The 22,065-nt window shown below is 38.7% G+C and overlaps 2 protein-coding genes across 2 annotated transcripts in view; both read right to left on the bottom strand.

Annotated features, from left to right (window-relative positions):
• The window catches only part of LOC101308310, a 59,588-nt gene that overhangs the window by 14,846 nt on the left and 22,677 nt on the right, over window positions 1–22,065 (bottom strand). Inside the window, exons 10-11 of the mRNA XM_004305979.1 lie at window positions 17,020–17,180; window positions 15,795–15,981 (exon numbers count right to left, since the gene is read on the bottom strand). Coding sequence (XP_004306027.1) covers window positions 15,795–15,981; window positions 17,020–17,180 — 348 coding nt within the window. The remainder of the gene's footprint in view (window positions 1–15,794; window positions 15,982–17,019; window positions 17,181–22,065) is intronic.
• Window positions 19,565–20,764, bottom strand: LOC101294094 (protein rough sheath 2 homolog). The gene has a single exon (XM_004304096.1). The coding sequence runs from the start codon at window positions 20,762–20,764 to the stop codon at window positions 19,745–19,747; it is 1,020 nt and encodes a 339-aa protein (XP_004304144.1). The 3' UTR covers window positions 19,565–19,744.

Genomic DNA, 22,065 nt, shown 5'->3' with positions numbered 1-22,065 from the left:
TTTTTTTTTTTTTTAAAGATTCTGTCTCCTAAATAAACATTTCCGTTTCCTAAGTGATTCATATTAATTTTTTTAATTTTTAATTTTTTAAAATGTCGTCATCTAAGTAAAAATATTTCGTCTCCTAAGTAGTACTTAAGCTTCATTCCGTCGCCTAAGTCGTTCTTAGGAGACGAAATCAAAATATTTCGTCTCCTAAGAACAACTTAGGAGACGGAAACTGTTTCGTCGCTTAAGTAGAAAATTCCGTCGCTTAAGTAGAAAATTCTGTCGCTTAAGTACCACTTAGGAAACGAAATTTTTTAATTCCGTCGCCAAAGTGTTATTTTCCAGTAGTGATGTAAATACCATACTTTAGAACTTACAATTATAATTTGTATAACTCGAACCACATGTTACGAGTAAATATTCAGTAGAAGCCTAATGTTTTCCGATTATAAGAGGACCAAAAATTCCTCAATTTGGTATTACATGAGAATGACCATGCAATCTATGTGAACCTCGAGTTCACCCCACACTTAGAACCTAAAGCTTCTAATTGTGTGGACTCAAACGTGAAGCTTCGAGTAAATCTAGAATGAAAAGGTTCTAGTATGTGTCACCCTTGATCCCAAAGTGTCGAGTGAGTTGCCTTCAACATGAGATTGTACAAGAACCTCAAGTTCTAAATCTTGACACATATTATTAATGGAAATGTTGTGTCAACAACACGGTGCAATCGTGCTCATTGTCTTTAAAGCTCTGTAATAAAAATAATCGCAGGTCCTGCATACCTGATTAATTGTGTTAGAAATATATCCCTTAATTTCTAGGAATTTGTGGTTGTTGAGCTAATCTGTAATAATCTGTAATGAAAGTGTTATTACAGCTTAATTAGCTAGAATTAGTTTTTTTTAATGATCATAGGATTCCACATTGGTTTGTTGATAGTGATCAACAGCTGTATGTCACGTGTCATCATACATGTGCTCATGGTCCTCTATTTATCTTGGACTTTTCTCTCTTCTATGTTTGTAAGGTTGAACAATATTTTTCATCAATATAGAGTCTCTTCTCCTTTCCTGCATTTTCTTGTACTTACTGCAATTCTTTTAAATTGATGACTCCGCATGAGTTCATTTTGTGGAGTATTGTTGCATTATGCACCTCCAAGATAAACATATATTGAAAGAGCTTGCCATCTTTTATGGGTTGACAACCATAAAACCAATCTTGACATGGCTACATGACCACATATATACCACAAGTGGAATAATGACAAATGGAAAGACCATATAAGTGGTGCCTTAAAATCATGGAATGTTTCCACATGTGAGATGGAAATAAGCATCGTGCACCTTAACATATATATGCATGTTTCGCACTCTATACTACGGTGGATTTTTATCAAGTCAGTTTGAAAGAAAAGTGATCAAAGTGAGCATCAAGATGTTTTCAACATGCTTCATATTCCACCGTGATATGTTAAAAGTCTTCATTCATTTGTTTGGCCAGAACTCCACCATAATAATATTGATACATGGTGTTATATGTTGTATAGCTAAAAAGAGATCGAAACTTAAAGGTTTCTTGATCCTTCATTATATGAGAGCTACCAACTCTTCAGCCATGTTGATGTGGATCCTTAAAATAAGAGCCTAAAATGCCTTATTTTTTGCTATTACATGCATTTAAAGTTCATGCTCATTTTGGAACCTTAAGTTTTAAAAGTTATATAAACTCAAGCCACAAACTTTGAGTATAATTAAAGAGTCACAAAGAGCATAAATGCAAATCACGAACTAAAGGTTTTGAGTAAAATAGTGTGACATAAAACTCAAAGATGTCGCCTTGTTAAGAACTTACAGTCTAACATTCATGCATCCAATACATCGTTCTTTCTAAGTAAACCTGACGAAACTAAAAAGGAAAGATATGTGCTGCAATTATGAGCATGATCTTTAGAGATCACAAGTAGCTCTCAATGTTTATATTATCTATCCTAGATCCTCAGATCTTGGTTGATGGCTCTAGAAGAGCTCAGATTTATTTTACCGAAATGAGAGATCCTTTTATCTTTCGTACCTTAATACTCAAAGTGCGTGGTGTATATTGGAAAAGACATCCGCCCTCTCTTTTGATTCACATTACACAACAACAAAAGGCATGTATGGTTATGAGCTACACGCTCACCAAGCTAAATACATTTATTTGACATGACCAAATTGGTCATCATGTTATGTAAGGTTACCAACAAGCTCCAATGAGATTCATTGTCGAGTTCAAATATTGTAGTATTGTGCAATAGTGACTGCAAAATTTGCTCATGAGGAACTCTGTTAAAAAAACATTATTGCACATATGATTTGTCACTTCAATGAGACATCATTCCCGCCGTTAGGGGGAGGAAATAGTACATTCGATAAACAACGTGAATTGATCATGTCTCATATTGAGCCTCGTACCTCAAGTACGATGTGAAGTTCATCAATCACGTGTGAACGTATGTCAGTAAATTTATCATATCTTAAACTGAGCCTCGTACCTCATGTACAACGGAATTGATAATCACTAGTTGTGAAGTGAATTAATTTACAAATGACAAAATCATGTGTCAAATACAATCCTCATAGTTAGGATAAGACTCCCTTAGAGTATGAAAATATTCTACAAGCAGTCTAGACCATACTTGATCTATAAAAAACATGTTGGTCCAATAAGACATGGTTCTCCTCATGAGACTATCATTTTAAAATGTTAGCACTCCTCAAGAGGCTACACATATAAATCATTTTAAAATGTTAGCACTCCTCAAGAGGCTACACATATAAAGCTAAAAGTTATTACTGATGACGTCATGGTGTGACATTTCATCAAACTTCAAGCGTGACATATCTATAGGTTCCAAAGTTTTAACTCCTGAAAAGTGGACGTCATCAAGCCTTATATCACTCTAACGCTCTGCATGAGGTTATGAGTAAATGATCCACAAATATATTCATCCATGTGATATGACTGTCCTAGAAGAGAGACAAGTCTACTGAAAACGGATGAAAGCCTTAGAAAAGGCATGGGTACCCAATATTACTAAGCTATATGGATAGGTAATGCATGCATATAAGAATAGTGGGATCACAAAGTTGATAATCATGGTAGCTACTGAAATCATCAAGGCCTATGATGACATTGATCACGTTCTCATAATAAACTCAACATGACTATTGGCCAAACTGGAAAATGGCATTTCCAGTAAAGTTGAGTTTTTGAGCGTGCAAAAGTTGAACATACAAATAAAATGGTGTTTAAGATTACGCGAAATAAAATCGTTGGTTATGGCACATGATTTCTCAAATGAGATAAGGATTATGATTATCATTTAATCTCCTCCTATATATACAATTACATTTGTGTCATTACTATGTCATAGCAGGCTAGTGTTATGGAGATTTCATATACCCTAACGCTTTTGTGTAAAAATCCATTCGAGCCAAGGAATGCTTGAAGTTTATTGCCTCAAGCGATTACTCATGGATTTAAAAGCGTATCACTGCCTCTAAAAAAAGTGTCATAAAACATTTGTTAATGTTAATCTCTAAAGGACTTACAATGCTCAAGAAGTAGTCCATAAAGAATTCAGAGAGCCATAATGTCAATTATGGTGTTAAAGAGCCTCATGCTCCTTGTAAAGTATAAAAGAGCCTATGCTCATAATAAAGTATCAAAGAGCCTCATGTTCATACTCAATTAAGTCACTGCAACATGTGCCCTAAGTTGCATTATTGTGTACTTGATAATCGAAAGCTTTCGAATTCGAAAATTGTTGCAACAAACCCATTAAACGTTGTGGGTGTAGTTAGAGCTCCTGAAGAGCCTACTAATTTATTTTCACACTTGTGAATGGCTTGCTAAGCCATATAAATTTGTTTATGCTCCATGCATATTGATAATGCATATTTACAAAAGTAAATTTATCAATATGCATGTCATGGTTATTTCACACAACCAAGAGCATATGGACTTATCACTACTTACTTTTATGCGGTAAAGGACTTTAGATATAGCCTAGTTTTCTCTTGCGTTGCTCTAACCTTACAAGTGGTAAGCACTTATACACAACACAAAGATCATCACTCAACCATACTTTGGTTATTACGTGGAGGTGAATAATAGCTTTTCTAGTGTTCTCATTCAAACACCCGAATGTACTCTTTACTTCATCTACTGACATCAAAGCCATGCATGAAGGTTTTTGCATCCTCTGTGGCTTAAGTTATTGGAGAAAATGCTCATCACCGAAATCAAGTCAAAGTCTACATATTTGGAAGATAATCAATGTGCTTCTTCAACAACATCATTGAAGCTTGCAACCTTCAGGGGGAGCATTCAACATCAGGCTCAATGGACATTTGCGCGTCGAGCTCTTCCAAAATTTTTCTTCACACATGAGCTTCAAAAGCATGAAGAAGTTGAAGTTAGAAAAATCTGATCAGTTGACAACCTGGCAGATCTCTTCACCAAACCTCTACCAAAATGCATCTTCAAGAAGTTAATACAAGGCATTGGAATGCGTCAACTCTCCAAGCTACTAGAAGAAGTGTGTAGCGATCAGGGGAGCTTTCAATCAGGGGGGGCACATAAACCATTCTTTAAAAGATACATGCGCGTTGCACTTTTTTCCTTCGACTAGGGTTATTTTTTTCCCACTGGGTTTTTATTACCTGACAAGGTTTTTAACGAGGTAATATTAAGCACGTCCAACACCAAAATAATTTGTGGACATCCAAAGGGGAGTGTTATATATAATATCATTTGTGTGGTTGTCCACATAATTATTTTGGTGTCATCATGTAATACTCATTAGTTAGAGTCCATTATGTAATTGTGGAAACTTGTGATTGATCACCAATTTACTTGTGAGTGAAGATCAAGTTTGAGTGGTAACCAAGTTTCACATGAGTATGGCTGGGCATCTTCGGTTCGGGTCGGTTTTAGGACGAAACCAAAACCAATCCGAATTATTTGGTTTAAGGTTTTTTTCAACCGAATCTGGATTTTAAAACCTTTGACCCGAATATTCGGCCCATCCGAATTTTCAGATCGATTCGGGTCGGTTTCGGTTTTGGTCCATATTTGTAAAACTTTTTGCCTATCTACTATCTCACTGTAAAGTTGAACTTTAAATTTTTAACTTGGGTAATTTTTTTTTTTTATAAGGACCAATTCACTCTCAATCTTTTCACTGAGATAGTAGATGGGCAAAAAGTTAAAGTTTTTTTAATTGGGACGTTGAAATTTCAACAAGCAATCCAATTCACTCCGAATCTTTTCTAGATTAACAAATTTTTCTAAGAAATGAGTTGAATGAGAAATTGTATTTTTAAGTGTGGGAAAGTACACTATAAGTAAAGATGAAATCACTAATCATAATACCATTTCAGTTATATAAATTATATATATTACACATTATATAATTACGATCGGTTCGGCTATTTTCAGTTTGTTTAAGAGTTTATCGGTTCGGTTCGGTTCAGTTCATTACTTGTTTTGACCCAAATGGTTTGGTTCAGTTATCCAATCCGATTTTTCAATTTGGTTCGGTCGGTTTTTTGCACACATTATGTTAAATGCCCAACCCTACACATGAGTGATCACCAAGTTGGTGTGATCATCAAGTAACTGTATCCCTATTTAAAGGGAGCTAATGAGAATGACAACAACACCACATTTCCCCATCTATTCTCTCTTAGTCTTCTACTATCTCTTTCTTACTACTTCTTCCCTCTTCATACACTTTAGTTTCTAGTAATTAAGCAAGTTATCTCATTTTATAACAATATCAGATATGTTGGTGTAACGTTGGTTTATAAGGGGGTTGTTAGTGGATTCTGATTCTGTCATTCATATTTCTTGTGAGGATCTCCTACATAAGATTAAGCAACATATATTTACACCACCTAATTAAGAAGTTGTAACTTCCTGAAAGTAAGTGGTAATTTACTTGATGTATTGGCATCATGGCATGAATCCCAATTCCATGTTTCCTAACCAATTTAGGTCAAATCTTGAATAAAAGTTTATACACCCCAAATTATTTAGACATGATACTTGATTTTAGCAAAAGGGAGGGGATATTCTCTTGTAGATGATGTTTCAAGGACAAGTGGGATTAGATATCTTCGTACAAAGATGATAAGCATTTGCACATCACGATGAATTAAGTGGGTACAGCATGCAACCCATATATAAAGTCCGGCCTTCTTTTGCAGCTTTGGCCAAAGCCTCGTATGATCTTTGCAGCTCGTCAGTTTCCCGTTGGTTGCCATTTCCTTTTCAATTCCACTACATGCATGTATAGGGATCAAATGATTTAGTCACAGACAAAAGTAATGGCTGTCCATGGTCGTCGTACATTCTAGCTCTTTATCTTGGAGCGATATGGCTTTGGTGTTATGAACCCTAGCTTGCTAGCTAGCAAGGTACTAAATATTATCTGCCATAAGCCCCCACCACATCAAGTTCCTAGCTGCGCCCTTGTGGTATTGCAGTGCACATGGTCGAGCACTGTTCTTGCCAACGGGTTTAATTACCCTGATTTCAAGCGGTCAGCTGGGAGAACTGTCCGGCGATCGCTCTAGTATCTCCTCAATATATTCTGATTAAGACTGGAATCTGAAGTACTAACTTAAATTTCCTTTAATGAAGATTTCTTAAGTTCATGTTCATCGATCACAAGCAGCCTCAAGTAATTCTGATATATTTACTGGAAAGGACGTATGTACTTACCAATGCTCCTTTTGACAAAAAAAAAAAAACTGAAAAAGACAACACGCAGTACGTATCGGATGAGCAATAATTTTTTGTTTTGGTTTTGTGTGACTTGCATTGTATCTAGTTGTTTGGTAGTATATAATACCCCTGTCAATTTAAGCTCATGATTAATTAGTTGGTATATAAGTCCAGGTTTGGTGTCTGATTCCGAATAATGGACGATGCATATGCGTGATAGTAGATAATTAACGATTATTAGACGAAATTTTTGACAAGATATAAACAGACATCAATCAAGAACTCCATACCCTGTATATCCCGATGGAAAAGAAACTCAAATGAGATTCAAGATGGAATGAAAGTGGCATTATTTACGAATGATTAAAGTTAACAGAATGATTAATTTCATTTTATGTTAACTAAACTTAGAACACTAGCTAAAAGAAGTTAGGGCATGAGATGCATAGGTGAATTCCGACCACCACGCTAGACGTTATTGCGGTGAAATTTTATCATATATATAGTGGCAAGACATGGTATGCATGCTGCTATCTGATCAGGAAAGCTTATTTCTGAATATCTCTGTTGGCCAAAGGCAGTTTTTATCTCCCTAATCTCGGTGTTGGTTTCCAAGGGGTTTTGTTTCAGGACCTCATTTTTGGGGGCTAGCTGCAAGTCTGTCTGCAATTAGTTTGTAAAGTCCAAAGTGAGTACTTCCATATGTTCGAGTGGCTTACTGCCTTACTGGATTATGATCTTGCATTGGTTCAGTCACAAGCAACTCTAAGATCGACGATTATGGGTATTTTTCTAGAGAGGAAGCGCATGCACCTTGGGTGACCTAAATTCACTGGCTTAATTTGGAGACAGCCGACATAGAAATGGCATGAACAACTCATCAAGTGTCAAATTCCTTCATCGATCTAGCCAATTATATCCAGGTATGGCGCAGTTCAGAATAGAGGAGAAAGAATTAAGCATTCACTTAACAAAAAGATGGATATAGATATCGATGGTCTAGTAAGCTAACGATCGATCTGTTCATTCGACTGTAATCATCACTTTTATAGTATATTGTGGCTTTGCTTATATGGTCCTCTTCTGAGGTTGCTCCATTCCTAGCTGTCTCTTGAACCAAGTTAATTGTAGGAAGCAAAATTAACTTGAGTGAGGTAAAACGCAAAATCTTAAATGTAATTTTAGTTCTAGCTAGTTGACTACAGAGAACAACACTACAAGAGTACAAGGGGTACAAGCAGCCAAGCAGGATAGAGGTGGAACATTTTGTTGGTTTCGAATTCTCTTTTCTCTTTTCAGTACGCTTTGGGCTAGTGAGTGATTGTCTGCTCACAGTGTTCAGCAAAACATGCATTCTGGTTGATGACGCTGCAGCCTGTTTCTCCAGGCCTGGAATAATATAATATCGTGGATCCATGATACATAGGACTGAATGACTGATAGGAGTTGGATTCTTTTCTTTTCACTACTGTCGCATTTTTTCACGATCCAGACCCAAGAGATTCTTGAGCTCACCAGTTTTTTTTAAAACTACATCTATCATTCAGGAAAATTATTTCAACATGTTTACGTTGAGTTACTATCTCGGATTCATTTCAAATGGACAAACTATGGGAAAAAAAGAAAAAAGAGATTTGTTTCTTTACTTGTTCTTTCTTTACTTATAACCTCGATGTGAAGCTGACATTGAGGTTATAAGTCGTAATATGAAGTGCAAACTCGTCTATGGGCTTCTCGATATGATTTGGGCATCAAAACACATATTCTGGTCAAGAGTCAGGTTTGCGTGCAGATTGACCTTCTGGTACTAAATTGGCCATAAGTTCTTCTAGGAAAATCCTATTCACGAACCGTAAAATGCTATGAAAAGCTAACATCCGTGGCTTTCCGTTGATATAAGACTCATCATCTGGTTCTTCTCGAGCTGCCCTCAGTGTCCTGTCGAAGTTGGTTGACTTGCATAGGCAGATTTCCGAATTTTGCCTTCCACTCCCTCGATCTTTTCATTCTTTTCTTCTTGTTTACTTCAAAACATCTAGAAAACAAATAAACAAAGTAAATAACTAGAAAACACACCAAACAAACAAAGAAAGTATAGAGAATTTTGATACAAATAATGTATAATCATGCACCTATCACAAATAATCATAAGATTCTATAATTACTTGAATCAAGGGTCATAATGTACGTTACATCATATGTCATCGATTCTCATACTACTTATGTTAATTAGTAAAGGCTTCAAGTACCATGACCCGCACCTTCGTTGTATACAAATAGGCTCATAAATAGCCTACAACTTCTCGCTACCTATTTTCTTGAAATAAGTCGAAGAGAGTAAAATTTAGACCATCGTTCTATACGTTTTTTCCAGATCGATCGGAATATGAAACAGACAGCGGTATGTGGAGGAGACAGAGGTAGGGCTTATGGATTAGGAGGTGCACGTGGGCATGGTAAAACCTGCCAATTTGACCAATCCCACTCTGTCGCTTGTGGCAGATCATACTGTGGCAGAGTCCTATTGGCCTCCAGCCATATTCGAAACACGAGTGGCCACCACTCGATCAAAAATTAATTTTCGACCCTCCTCCTCTTCTGGGCGAAAGCTCCAAACATCAAACAACGGGGAAGAAGAAAGCACAGTTGGATCACGACTCATCTATGGGTCTACCCTTACACACATTGCACGTGCAAGAGGACTTGTGTGACCTCTTAACATAAATGATTCCAGACCTACTTCGTTTGTCTTGGACCTAGTAAGTTGCCGCATTCTTTCTATCAACATGTAATGTGATGCTCCCGATTCGATTACCTGTGATGCTCCGGTTTGATAATGGTAATTGAATCGGGATACTATAAACAGAAGGACGAGAACGTATAGCCTCGTCTTTCTAATCCTACGTTTAGATATCTAGAACTGTATAAAATTATTGCTACGAATCCTGTTCACTTTTGAGTATTGTTGTGAGTTGTGTGAGTTTGGTTATGGATCATTCTTAAATTAAGTACTATGAGTTTCGTAGTTGTTAGCTAGGCGAGCTTCTGCTCGCTTTGGTACTAGCCCTAATACTAGATTGTTGATTTCTTTGTCTCCTTGAGCTCGACTCTTTTGCTGTGATCGGCTTTGATATACACAAGATCATGTATCGCATGATTTGTATATTAGGCTCTGAATCTAGAACTAAACGTATCACATTTGCAGATTTAATACACAGGAGTACTTGTGGTTCTCAGCAATGCCCGAGCTATGGAAAGCTTGATTTTACATCCTCCTCACTCCCCACTGGATTGATGCATATATAACTAGGAGTTACCCTTTTTCAACCACAGTTAATCAAAAAGAAAATCTCTTCTGAATTTGTGAATCAAAATGGTTGGTAAATGGAACAGTATGAAGTTTGTTCGGGAACGAAGATGAGTCCAAGTGATGGAAGAAGAATTCAAATTTGTCCAATCAAACGGGTACGATCCGCATGTGATTCCACGCATGCTTTTCTTCACATGCATTCTAAAGATGAGTTGACAACACCATAAACAAAATAGAGCTAAAGCTTACAGAACTATACAGAATCTCTCATCTCATCAAGCAAATCGATCTCAAGTGTAATAAAATGCAGCTTCTTATCTAGATGCATGGTGCTATACTGCTATACACACTATTCAGTATTACATATGGTACTACGTTGTTCTAGAGCTTCAGTACTTTCCAATCTCTACCTCATGTTTAATCCAATCAGATAACACTGCTTATCCGGGATGTACTACGATGTCCCAGCCCTTCAATACATTTCATGTGCAATCCAACAGGATAGCAATCTGCCTAACTATTCTGGATGTACTACGAAGCTCTAAATAAAGATTCAGAGCTCTTCATTTCATGTGCAATCCAACCGGTTATCCAATTATACTTTTATCTTCTTGTTCAAGGTGATCAATTAGAGCAGTACTATATCATGTTTGGACAGTGTGGTTGTTGTTATATAATTACTCGTCTCAGAAACTGTAGTAGGTCTCAGGTATGTGTGATTGGTAGAAAATACACAAATGAAAGAAGGGCGTGTTGGACGATTTGAATAGATGACTTTCTTACAGACCAAAGCTACTACATGTTCAAACAACATTAACCCCGAAAACGTAAACTCCAAACTGATTAACCGCCAACATCATTGAGCTAATTAACACTTACTTTTACCTATTTGATGGTACAGATTTACGCAATAATGCAATGAATTAGATTTTTGACTCAATTAAAGATCAGAAGAAGATGTCAAATTTATATATGTAGTTGCAGTGAAAATTCTAAAGTATCTGGTCAAATGTTCTCACTAGCTAGCTCAGAGAGAGAGAGAGAGAGAGAGAGAGAGACTAAAGAATGGTAAATCATCGATCAAGGTCGAATTTTCAATTTCAATTGCAGAAAACTACAAATCTTTATCATGGAGCATTGTTCTGCAAAGAAAGACTACCACTAGTAACATTTCTCATTTCTATTTACACCACAGTATTGTAGAATCGATAGAAAGGGAGCTCGAGAGATCTGGCTAGACGATTAACGAATCAACTCACTGAATACTGTGGAAAACCCTAAACCTACGCTCTCTCTAGTCTCTAAATCCTTCAACTGGGCACCAGAAGGGACTCCTGACGTTGATCTAGAATTTCAGTTCAGGAACTAGCTAGTCATGCCAGCAGAGAAGCATAACCACACATCTTCTGATGATGTAGAGCCTCCCCTTCTGTTGCCTGAGATACCCTCCCAGCTTTCTGCTAGAAACCTTCGACCTCTTTTTGTCATTTGAAGACGAAGAAGACGACCCGGCTGCCATTCCCATAAGAGCTTCAACGATTCTACTGATTTCTAGAAAGAAGGAGATCGACTTAAACACTTCTGCAGTGGTGGTGCTGTGTATGTTTGAAACTTTGAATGGTGAGGTTGAGCAAAGAGCAAAGAAGAAGAGCTTCGTATAAATAGAGGGTTTCAGTGGTCCAAAGCTAGCTCCAAAATCAATTAAGAAATGTACCTAACTGGATACGGGCCCCCACCCATCCAAACTCATCTTCGTCAGGATTCTCAAATCCATGCGCATCAAATTTGCCAAAATCCAAAATCCCAAAACAACCCTCCGTTCTAAGTCCTTGCATCTATCTGAATTCTGACACCTCATCTTCATCTTCCTCGATATTTATGGGTAATCAACAACCGGGAAAATTGGTCGGCCATTCAACCAAAAAACAGGAAAAGAGTCCGGTAGGTAGTTTCGACGATAATGGCAGACTGAGTTATTATATAAGTTGAAGAAATTTCAGATGTTTCCTTGTCATGTCTACTGAGTGCATATGCTTCCAAGCATATCTGATATCTAAGTTTTCAAAAGTTCCAAGTGACCTAAGCTTTTGGGACAATTATTCTCCTAAACATTCATGTTTAACTGGTTTCAGGTAATTAGCTCAGTCTATGAATGAACCACTTTGCCTTTCACACTGTATTCTTCAATTTCTAATACTCAATTAAAATACTTTCGAATTATAAGTAAATCTTCGAGCAGGATCTGCTGTCTAGTTCCAAATTACATGGGATGTCCACTGACTGGTGGAAATCACTAATAAAATTATGGGACAAACAAGAGGGGGTACAGCACTGTGTGTGTGAATTACTATAGTATTGAAGCTCGGAACTCAAAGACTGCAATGGAGTCCGAATGACTTGGGCAAAACCAACCAACAGTTAAACTAGTAATTGCTTGATTATTTGATTGTTTAGCTTATGATGGAACACAATCCCACATGTTTACTCTCGTGCTTCTCCCGTTTATAATCAAACAGTATTTATTTGTAGTTTGTTCGGGGTCAAAGTATGATCATTCATCACTTGAAGTCGATCATTAGTAACTAGGAAAATTAGGTCAACTCAAAGAACAAGATCAGTGTCAATTGAAATGTCATCCATTTGATTTTATGGACTTGTAGTTTGAGAACTCTCTGACTTTGCCCTTATTAATTAGCAAGTAATTACCATATTTAAATCTTAATTGTGCCCTTTCTGTTTTTTCCTAATCGCATTTTCAAACACGAGGTTAAGCGCGCATCGTTGCTTTGAATCCTCTCTCGGTTTTGAAACCTTAATTACGCGCTGAGAAATTCTTGTGTTGGGCAAACGTACCACGTCACAAATGCGACCCTCTAATAACAGGCCGTCATAAGTTTGATGTTAATTGGTAGACAGGCAGAGGAGAGGACTTGGTTTGGTTGATCGGAAAAGAGGAATTAATCCCGATCTTTTTTCTTTCTGTTTTTCAACGGCTGAGGTCGGAAAAAGTGGCATATATCGGCCTGTGATAGTGGGGGGTCGTATATGTGACGTGGTACATTTGTCTCACGCAAGAATTTCTCTATTCAGTTTGATATTTTCATATTTGATACAATCTTTTACCCGTAACACTTTTGGTACGTGATTTTTCGTATGCTTTGTTGCTAAAGTACTACAACAATAATATTTTTGATTATAATATTTTGGATGAATCAAAAGGTTGGTATATTTTGGTTTGCGTGTGAATCTTTATATCTTAATCCTTTTCATTTGCATAGAACTGATAACTTTACCAGGTACCTATTCTCTTTCATTATCATCAGGTTAAACAAACCAGCTGATATCATCAGGAAAATCTCAAACTGAGATTCTTCTATGCTTACTTGCTGCTTCCAGGTAATTACCAAGGAACAGCATATTGTAGAGACTCTAGAACACCAATACTATAAAACCACAAGAAAAAGAAACCATAATTTAGATAGGGTTAGATTGATCAAAGGAGACAGAAGTCCCTACTACTCCCTAATAAATCAATCCTCAAATGACTCCTCTCCGTTGTCAAACTGGTCCAGCTTCTTGTCCCCAAGTGTTCAAGGGGATATTTTTCTAGTTAAAAAAAAAAAAAAATCTTAGAGAACAACATATACAGAACCATTCATTTTTTAAACCTAAGTTGTAAAGCTCAAAGAAGACAAGGGGCAGCTACGTGAAAACCTCGTGAGGGACATGGCTACTGCCTTCGAATGAACAAGCAAGCTAGATTTTTGCTTGAGTGTTCATCATTATCGGGACCTTATGTCCACTCCTTGTTCCTTGGTACGTTCATTAGGGTTCTTCCTCTGGTTTTGTATTATAAGAATAAAAGAGCAAAACGAAAACAAAAGAGACGATGGATCAAGTTTGTCTTGGTTAGACCAAAGATCTTTTTTGTCTGCAAATTGTGATGTTCATCGTATTAAGTCGCCTAATTAGATCATTTTGGGTAGATTCTGTATATCCGATCATCGACTAAGATTGTTTGGTATGAAAGATCGAGTACAAAGTCAAGCAAGATTGTTTGAGTACAAAATCTTTTGCTTAAGAACTACTGCCAAATAGAAGCTGATAGGAAACTACCAATTAAATTGGCAGGTCTAGATTAATCACGTACTGTTGACAAGATGTGAATCAGTGTACGATAGACGAGTTTATGAAGTTCCATTTCATAGATGTAGAACAAGTTTGCTACTAAGCATTACCGCTTCTATATATGGCCGTGGAGTGTCACTATTTTAGCAAGGCGTTGTGGGAGAAACTATTTAGAGAGATAAGACGTTGATGAAGATTTGATAAACAAGAAAACCTCGTTTCATTTGCTATAATACTTGTTTTCTTACCTCTTTCTTGTTTGACAGCAAAAGGCTTAAGAAGCAGGAATTAAACACTGTGTTATTGAAAACACTAGTATAAACATGACCCTAAACCACTAAACTTGAATTAGTTATTAGTGTCAAGCTTGTATGATATTTTTTTATTTTTTATAAATTACTGACAAAAATTAGGCGATATCAGTTCCTTTGTAGCAATCTGTTGGGTGATAGAGCAGCACCCACTACCCCGAAGAGGACCGCTATAACTGGAAACCCACCGCCCGTCCCTTATCAGATTTTTTATTTATAATAAAAAGAAACTACATGAAGTAGATCTAATTTGACACGATAAACACATTTAACAAATATCTATATAGAAATGGATGAGGTCCGATGAGCGGATATGAAGCATACAACCCTGGAGTGTTCTTTTTTGGGGCCATTTGGTGGAGCTTATGAAGAGAAAGAATCCAAAAGGGGGTGTTGATTGATCATTCACAATGAAAATGGTAAATCGACTGGTTCAAAAACGAGAATGATCACTGATATTTTGAAGACAGCTAAACTCCAGCAGATCCCTTATGTTTAATATCTGTTCACAACAGTCCACAACCCCAAACACGACGGTCTATCAACACCTTAAGATTTTTATACGTCTCTGTCACATTACTTAGGCTAAATGCTTTGGGAAATCTTCATATTTACCCTATCAGGCTTTTGGTACTGTCACTAATGTGAAGACATTTCATAATTTGCAAATTACTGTAAATGAATGGACTTTATGAACTAGTTCATATTCATGAATGCTTGAGGCCCAATACGATATATATAAGGGCATAAGGCTGCCTAGTCTTTTTTCCAGTCATTTTAAGAACCCACCGAGCCCATTTTCAGTACTGGCAAAAATGTTCCATGAAGTCAAAGTTGAGCAAAATTTCTGAATGGGAGGAATTTCTGAATCCAAAATAACACTTGGTCAAACTCTTAAAATGAAAACTTGTCCTCTTATTTATTATGGGATATGATTAGCTTTGGCTATTCAACTTGAGGCTCTTCAGCTGCGATCTAAAAAACCTAAAAAACCTTTGGGATACCGTGAATAATTTGAAAAGAGGGTGTCAAAAAAATAAAGCCAATGAGGTTTGGCTCAGTTGGTAAGACCGGATTATTGCTAAAACCCCATCCGAGTTCGATTCTTGCTACCAGCATGCCTCGTTTGGTTTGCAATCTATAAATTTTTATGTGAAAATCCATAAATTTTGTAACAAAAAAAAAAAAATACTATTGCCATACACACAAAAGTAAATGTACATTCACATTCAACTATTGAGCCACATGCACTTTCCAAGTGCATGCACAGACCAACAAACCAGACCTGATAATGCCAAACTGGGGATAACATGCCAATAAGCACTTTCACAATTACCAATTCGGACCATCCCCTTATGAACACAGCCAATGACAACACGACACGCATGGAAGCCACCCAATGGGAGCTCGACACGTTCAGCTTTGGAAATTTCAACCAATCCCATGGCTCGAGGAACATCCTCCTCCCTACATTCGCACACAGCAAATAAATAAGTAGAGCACCAGCAAAGTTTGCAAAACAGATCATATCAGAGATATGGGGTTTTGGGCAGAGAAAAGAAAGAAAAGGAAAAGCCTAGAAACTAAAATAGATTATTGGCCATGGAGACGTACGTGAAAAGCAGGCAACTTGGCAAAGGAGATCAGATTTCAGATCAGGAGGTAAGGTATAAGCAGAAAACAGTTTCAAGGGGGATGCACCTTCATAAAACAAAGCCTTTACGTACATATCTATAGACTGTAGTCATTGTGTGTGTGTGTCATCCATCCCCCTAGAGTGTTACCGTTTTACTGGAATGGTAAAATTCATTGATTGTTATCTTCGAATTCCTCTAGGTTAATCTTTCTTAATTTTATTTCCGACATGTTGTTTATCTTTCGTTTGTGATCTTATAGAATGGATTAAGCATATAATGGTAGATCTCACTTTATACATTTGTTATTTCTCATGGAACGATATCAATAGAAATATCATCTTACGTGAAAATTCAGTATGTGCGACGTACATCAAACATAGTAGCGCATGCTCGTGGATATGAAGTTTTACCTGCTTCTTTGTCTTTTTTACCAAGATCCATGCATCCTCTGCAGGTGGAGGAGCTCATAAATTTTGATTGTAATGACTTTTAAGTTAATGAAATTCATTCATCACCCAACAAACAAATTAAAAGCAAAGACATATCGATCATCTTGTTAAGATAAATGAGAAAAATTTGTTGCTTCACATTTCCGTAAACTTGTAACATTCAGAAACAACCGTGACAAATCGTTTGAATCTTCATTGCTTCGAATCATATTATAAATACCAGTATACATTTCACGCCCTAAAAATGTGTGGTTTTGATGACATTTACGTTTACCAACGAGAACCGTAAAAATAATATTTCGTCCACATACGTAGACGAATAATGTTCATAGAAAACCCTATAAATTTTTTTCTTCCAACTTGCTCAAGTGGGCCTCATAGAGTCGTACAGATCCTAAAACTATAATAATAACACACACTTCTCCCATCTTCTGTGAGCAACTTGATTGATTCCCAAAGTCTCTGAATCTAAACCAATACCCTTGAGCCTTCTCCAGCATTCAGCAGTTCCATATCTTCGACACCTTTTTTCTGCATTATCATCTCCACTTACAAGTAACATATCCATGGATTTGATGAACTGCTTCAATGAGAATGCAAGCGATTCAAATTCCAAGTTACCTTCTTCACGGTACAAAGGAGTAGTCCCGCAGCCTAATGGCCGTTGGGGGGCGCAGATATACGAGAAGCACCAGCGAGTATGGTTGGGAACGTTCAATGGAGAAGAAGAAGCTGCCAAGGCCTACGACATTGCTTCACTAAGGTTTCGAGGCCTCGACGCCATCACCCACTTGAAGCAATCCTCATTGAGCACCACCATAGATGATCACGAGGACGAGACCTTCTTCTTGCAGTCACATTCCAAGGCCGAGATCGTCGACATGCTTCGAAAACACTCCTACACCAATGAGTTAGAGCTGTTCAAGCACAAGAATGCTGGCAAGAGAATGAAGTACCGTGACATTATTCATACTCAGAAGGAATGGCTGTTCGAGAAGGTGCTGACACCAAGCGACGTTGGGAGGCTGAACAGGTTTGTTATACCGAAACAACAAGCCGAGAAGCATTTTCCGTTGATGGATTCTAAAGCTGAGGGAGTGTTGCTAAATTTCGAGGATGATTTGGGGAATGTCTGGAGGTTTAGGTATTGTTTTTGGAGTAGTAGTCAGAGTTATGTATTGACAAAAGGGTGGACTCGGTTTGTGAAGGAGAAGAAGGTGACGGCGGGCGATGTGGTTAGGTTTCATGGATCAAGTAGTATGGGAGATGATAAGAAGCTGTTCATAGAGTGTACGCCAAGAAACATCGACAATGAGGTTTCCGGTTATCCGGAGGTGCCTAGTCCAGTCGAGGAGCCGTTAATGGCGCCGGTTCAAGATCACGATGGAGTTGTAAGGTTGTTTGGAGTTAACATTGAAAGCAACATTGTAGACTGTAGTACGTATAATTGTTTTCAATATATGTAACAATGTTCAACGACGGCATATACAACAAATTGTATCAGGATCTAATCGGAAAAAAACAAAAACAAAAAACAAATAGTATACTTTTTCTTTGTTTTTTTTAAGAGAGAAAATCCTCATCCCATTCCTCTGTGAAATCATGATAATATGTTATGGCATCCCATTCTCTATGAAATCATGATCATATGATAAGGCTCCCAACTGTGTTGCCATGATATTTAACAAAATATATTTAGGATATTTGAAAATTTTCAACCAACCAAAATATGATGTATTACTTTCGCCCCCAAAAAAAGATGTGTTACTAAATAAGTAAATAGTTTGGCATATTATGTTGTGTGATTCATATTATTCTCTCTCGATCAGTTCCTAACTTTTACTATTTGATCTATGATTCTGCCCCAAATAATTTAGCAATTGCTCTATGAATAGTCTAAAGATTGGGCCTCTTCAACATGTCAATCATGCATGTTATCTTTGAAGGCGATTTCAAGGTGCTCATTGACTGCTGGGAAAATCCACTACTCTTTGGTGTTTGAAGTTCCTTGTCTGAGATCTATTGTGGCTAGCATCACTTTTCAAATATGTACGTTTCGACATACCCGTCGTGCGAAATTTTTTGTTGCAAATCGAATTGAAGCCTTAAGGCATTATGCATTTTCATCTCTAGTTTGGTTTCATTCATTCTCCTCTTATGTGTTTCCTACGTTCTGTTTGGATCAGCTAGATAAGAGTTAATAGAGGTTTTATTTTGTAAGTTCTGAATGCTTCGTTAATAATGTCTCGGAATGTTTTGCAGGGCCCAACACCAAAGTGATCACGTCAACAGATTTCCGGTTAGCCCAAAGACAGTGATTTGGTGATAGCCTTAAACTGAAGACCCGCTTTTAACCCAGGAGTGTTTTGAAAAGCATAGAAATGGCGCGTGGAGATGTCCAGTGGTAGCTGTACATAGTTTCCCAAACACCAAGGTGGAGTGAGTAGTCTGTGTCAAACCGTTGGCATTATGCCTAAAGCCTAATAAGCCTATGTAGCATCTCAGATGGCTTCAGTCATTTCCACGGTTCCACCACTCATCAGAGCAATGCAGACACTAGGCCAGTGCCCCCTAGTTTGAAGTTCAAGGTAAAAAAACTTTACACTTGAAGGTAAAACCATTTCAACCTGCATCCCTTTAAAGTAACGTGACAGATTTGACATAACAAAGTAACTTGGTCGGACGAGTTTTTCCTCGGATCTATTGTCACACTAGGGTGGGTTATTTTCCGTCGTGATCTAATAGTCTGATATCAAACCCGACTTACCCTAAAATTGTCACGTTCAATCACATAACTCGAGTATCTTTTGGTCTCAATTTGTTGAGTGTTGTGTCTGGGTTTTTGACACAAAAATTAACGTGTTAGCGATAAAAGAGTTAGAATCGACACAACACAGATACAACTTAGAAACACGAATTGCCACCCATATAAACAAAACCAAAATCCCAAATCAAACTAGTTATGCTTCCGATGCATCAAATCTGAATGCATTGTACTTGAATCAAGTTAAACACAAGGAAACGTTGAAGAACATAAAGCTCATCATAATGATCCCATCTCTAACACAAAGTATTGAACAAACTAACATGCAGAGAACAACTAACCAGTTACACTATGTTTAAACTCAACTGCTAAACCCATGACTAGTATGAGAAGGATGGCCATGACCCAATCCGATCAACAAGCTTAGCAAGCCTAACATGCTTACTACACCACGCTTCAACCAGCTTGGCCTCTTTGCTCTCCGCCTCCCTCTGCAAAACACTCATCTGCTCTCTGCACTCGCTCTCAATCCGCCCCATAAACGCCGCCTCTTCCTCCCTCAACGCCCTTATCTTGGCCTCCACCTCCTCCACCGCCTCCCTCCTCTTCCTCGCCTTCTCCGCCTCCAGCTGCTGCTCCAGCCTGCTCAGCCGCCACGTCGCCTCCTTCTTGTGCTGCACCCAGCTCTGCCTCCCCTCCTCCACCTCCTTGCACCACTGCACTATCATCCCCACTCGGGTCGGGTCCGGGTCGTGACCCGGATCCGACGGCGACAGCGACAGGCTCACCGAAGGTGAGGCCGTCGCGGAGGAACTCGTGGAGGTGGTAGCGGACGGCGGGTTCATCCACGGCGGCAGACCCGACCCGAGAGAAATATTCGGGTCGGGTTCCACCGTCAGAGTGTACAGCTTGGGCTGGACGTACTTCTCGGCGAACGTCTCCAGGATGTGGTCGTAGGGCCCCTGCGCGGCTCTTTCCGGCGAGGAAATCGGAATATTCCCCTCTGGCGGGGTGGACGAGGATGACGAGGCGGCGGTTCCGGCGGCGGCGGAGGGGTGGAGCTTGGAGAGGTGTTTGAGCTGCTTGTCGCGGAAGACCTCCCACCACTTGCCGAGGCGTTTTGGGGTGCGGCCGGGGAGCTCGGCGGCGATCTTCTTCCACTTGTTGCCGTACTTGGCCTGAAGCTCGATGACCAAGGACTGCTCCTCCGGGGAGAGCGAGCCCTTTTTCAGGCCGGGTCGGAGGTAATTCTTCCAGCGCTCCAGGCAGGATTTCGGGTCGCGGTTGATGGGCTGGCCCATGCGCTGCGAGACGAGGGCCCATTCTCGGGGCCCATATTGTTTCACGTAGGCGCGGAGGAGGGCGTCTTCTTCGGGTTGCCAGCGCTGCCGCTCCTTCATTTTTTAAGCAGCACCACCATGCTTGTGGCTGGAAACGAGAGAGGTGGGTTTTTTGAGGTTTTTGACGCTCGGTTTCGGGTTTATTGGGATTTGAGAGGGGGAGGTTCACGCGCGGGGGTGAGAGTGGGGGTGACGCGGGAGAGTGGTGATTGTGGAGGTGAAGGGACTGGACAGGGGGGATTGGCGTGAGGCTGTGGAGGGTGCAGAATGGTGGGGCCAGAGTAGAGTAGGATACTTTTACTTTGGGAAAATTCTGCTGTACGAGTGAAAATAATGATTACGGGTGAAAATAATGGATGTGGTTTTACTCTAGGGTAAATAGTGTTTAGTGGATCACGGCGGTTCATTGGTATTTAATTATTTATGAAGGATGCCACGTTACCAATGTGCTATTAACCTTTTTTTTTTTTCTTTTTAAATAATTTTTTTTATTATTTATTATAAACTCACGCATTTATGTTGGTGATGAAGTTTGAACTTATAGCCTCAACATTGTTGGTTAACCTAATTAATCAACCAAGACACAGCTCACCAATGTGTTATAAACTTATCTGGACTTGTAACAAAAAAATAACATATGTGGACTGAAAAGATTTTGAAGATTTTACATAGTAATCACTGTTCTAGGATATTCTCTATGTGTGCCTTGGTCTTATGCCAATAGGATATGTAGTTAGACTAGATATATGTATTCATATCCTTACCATATTGGTATTGTGTAATTCCCTATATAAAGGGCTCCTATCAATGAATAAGATGATGACTCTCTTGCTATTTCTTTGTCTCTACACTTTATCATTTATCACGTTATCATGCACTTTGTTCTAACCCTAGAGCCAATAGCCCACCATTTTTTTTCCAAACCCTAAAAACCAAAACCCTAAAATCGGGCAGCCTTGTTTTTCCCGATTTCCGACCAAAATTCCGACTGCCCTCCGCCGGAATTTTATATCCCCAGAAAGCTCTTTCCGTCACGGATCCAACGCCGCCGGCCTCACCCTTAGACCGGCCGGAAAGTCTCCGAACCGGCCGCCGGAAAATTCCAGACCGCCGCCGCTACCGACCACCGGTTCACCACATTCCCTTGCTCCGATCAACCTGAAATTTTGACAGAAGCTTCCCCATCCAGAGCTGCTCCTCCTGTCAAATTTTCAGCCCCAAATTCGAAGTATAAGCAGGCGAAACGTTATTTCTCCTCTCGGCAGCCTTTAGAAAGGTATGTTTTGAAACCTTAAACTTTTCCAAGTTCAATAACTCGGGGAGGATAAAATCCTTTCCTCCCTTCTCCATCTTCATTCTAT

Source organism: Fragaria vesca, linkage group LG6 (genome assembly GCF_000184155.1).
Source record: "Fragaria vesca subsp. vesca linkage group LG6, FraVesHawaii_1.0, whole genome shotgun sequence".
NCBI lineage: Eukaryota > Viridiplantae > Streptophyta > Magnoliopsida > Rosales > Rosaceae > Fragaria > Fragaria vesca.
This window is presented reverse-complemented; position numbering and strand designations above follow the sequence as displayed.

What these genes read in the sequence shown, in the direction of transcription:
- LOC101294094 (XM_004304096.1), bottom strand. Translation starts at nt 20,764, where the DNA reads ATGAAGGAGCGGCAGCGCTGGCAACCCGAAGAAGACGCCCTCCTCCGC.